Source organism: Octodon degus, unplaced genomic scaffold (assembly GCF_000260255.1).
Source record: "Octodon degus isolate 3935 unplaced genomic scaffold, OctDeg1.0 scaffold00177, whole genome shotgun sequence".
Taxonomy (NCBI): Eukaryota; Metazoa; Chordata; class Mammalia; order Rodentia; family Octodontidae; genus Octodon; species Octodon degus.
Genome location: NW_004524753.1, coordinates 538,512 through 541,252, shown reverse-complemented (window position 1 = coordinate 541,252; position 2,741 = coordinate 538,512). Strand labels below are relative to the sequence as shown.

The window sequence follows — 2,741 nt, the reverse complement described above, 5'->3', positions numbered from 1 at the left end:
ATTGTATAGTCAGCTGGTACTTTGCTTTGAATTTTATTGCATAAGATCAGGAAAAAAACAAAACAAAACAAACCCTTCCACTCCTGCTAAACTCCCAATTCTACCCAAATCTTCATCTGTATTTTCTGCCTTTCTTCCTGTTTCAACAGACGACAAGTTTCTGTACCTACAGCCGATCACACTAAGTATGCCCTAAAGGTCACCTCTGATCACGTACCTAAAGCCTCCTTGCTCATGCACTGTCTGTTCTTCTTTCTGCAGGTACAATTCTCCTCATAAATACTAAATATTTCTCATTAGCATACAGACATGCTGAGACATATATCATTTGTACAAAAGCTAAAATAAAAATCTGAAGGCTGTATTTTCAGGGATCATTTCTATAGTAGGTTACTGGAAAAGTCTCTCTGATCATGTACATTACTAAAATAAAATCCTCCTCTGATCCTGCTATCTCACTCCTGCTTCCATTTCATCTTTCTGCTTTTTTAGAACAAACACCCAAAGAATTACCTATATTTTTTCTTTCCAAATATAGCTAAGTCTGTAAAACCTGATCCTTTATTCCCTGCAAGCAAGCTTTCATCTCCACTGCACTCATACAACTGCTCTTATGAAGTTTACCAATGACTTCATATTGCCAATGGCCAAGCAAGCTTTCATCTCCACTGCACTCATACAACTGCTCTTATGAAGTTTACCAATGACTTCATATTGCCAATGGCCAATTTTTCCTGACCTATTGGTAGCACCAGGTATAGCTGCACAACTCCCTTGATGAAATGATTTATTTATTTAACCTCTGGACAGTGCTGTATTGGTTCTTTCCTTCCCTCTCTTGCTGCTGTCTCCAACTCCCTTGCTGAGTCATCGTTGTCTTTCTGTTTTTCAGCACTAGAGGGGCAAAGACTCAGTCCTCCAATCCCTTACTATCTACTTCTTATCTTTTTTTTTTTTTTTTGTTAACAGGGCTCACACTCAGGACTCTTGCCAGGCAAGCACTTATGCCACTGAGCTATCTCCGCAGCCCCTTTTTATCTACTTCTAAGGACTAACTTTAAGAAAATACATTTTATCTCTATTAATCAAACTCCAGAATTATTTATACAACTCTACTGAGCATCTCCACTAACACCACATAACAATTACTTCAACTTAGCATTCTAAAAGAAAAAAAAAAGAAAAAAGAAACACTCTACTCCCTCAGCAAATCTTGACAACCTTTCAAAACATGTTCAGAATCCAGTTCCTACTCACCACTTTCTCTGCTAACGCCCTTACTCAAAGCACCATCCCCTCTCATGTGGACTTTGGTAGCCAGTCCTCTAATGCTCTGCATCTGCTCTGGGTCCTTCCAGTTTATTTTCCACACATGGCCAAAATGCTCCTTCAAAACACAAATCATCTCAACACTCCTCTGCTCAAAGCCTCCACTGGCTTCCCACTTCACACTAAATTCTAATCTTATCATTCACAATGCCCAACCTAATCTGTTGTCACTCTGCATGTTCTTCAACTGCTCTTCCTCTTGTTCACTCCTGCTCAGTGACATGGCTCTCCATGCTGTGTCCTGGATATGTGACGCATTCTTTTATCCCATACCCTTCTACTTCCTGGTTTCTTCTTTCTTAGAATGTTATTCCTCCAGATTTGCATGGCTTGCTCCTTCATAACTTTCAAATATTTGGTTAAATTCACCTCAAGCAAGTTTTCCCATCATTCTGTCTAAAATAGTAGCACTCTGTCATTATTTTCTGCCTTCTTACTCTGGTTTTCCTGTCATTACCCAAAAATATAGGTATCTGTGTGAGTATTCCTTTTTCATACTATAATACAAGCTCACCAGGAGCTTTGTTTGGTTAGCATTTACCACAGTCTTACACAGAGTAGGTGCTCAAGTATTCAGTGAATAAATATATATGGGATGAATATTATTATGCAGGAAAAACATTCACCCAAATCAGATTTTTTTTTAATTTTCTTAAAAGCAAGAAATGAAACCAACTCTGCAAGAGTCATACATGATTCTCCAGATCTTTCTAGAAAATGTCATATTTTCATCACATGTATCATAACAATCAAACAGCCTGGCAACAGTGTAAACACACTGGGGTAAAGTCATCACTTATTGCTGATTACAGTGATTTCATTTTTAAAGCTGAAAGGCAATTTTTAAATGACTAAATGAGAAAGCAAGCAACAGGTAAGAAAGAAAGAAAACCCTAACCTACAATAAATCAAAATACAATTTTTAAAAATTTACCACCAAGTCCCTTCTCTAAGCTGAAAGCACTTACTATACATATATATTTTAAAAACTAACTTGCTGGGATCTGCTCCTTTAAAGTAGGCATTCACGGATTCTGTAAGGGCAATTGCCACAGGTAACGTGTCCTGATTTCCAAGGCTGACAGGGCTGGGACCTCGTGACACACCTAGAATGCATACAATTCATTTGTTAAATCCTTTAGAAAGATAGATATTAAACACAAAAACAGGTTCATGTTGTTAGGTTGTTACAAATGTCTCTATTACTAGTTTCAAATAGTATGACCTGAGTAGAAACCCAGAGATTAATAGGTACAGCATAGAACAAATTGAAACATACAGGGAAACAGAAATGAGGATGTATCATACTGATTTAAATGGAAAGACACAGCATGGTTAAGGAATATCAGAAGGAAAACGCCTTTAGAGTTAAAATTACTACTATGACTTTCAAAACTTTCAAATGCCAAATT

At 37.3% G+C, this 2,741-nt stretch overlaps 1 protein-coding gene across 1 annotated transcript in view; it reads right to left on the bottom strand.

The window, feature by feature from the left end:
- The window catches only part of Fcho2 (FCH domain only 2), a 114,083-nt gene that overhangs the window by 18,660 nt on the left and 92,682 nt on the right, over positions 1-2,741 (bottom strand). The window contains exon 20 of the mRNA XM_023703651.1: positions 2,324-2,435. Coding sequence (XP_023559419.1) covers positions 2,324-2,435 — 112 coding nt within the window. The remainder of the gene's footprint in view (positions 1-2,323; positions 2,436-2,741) is intronic.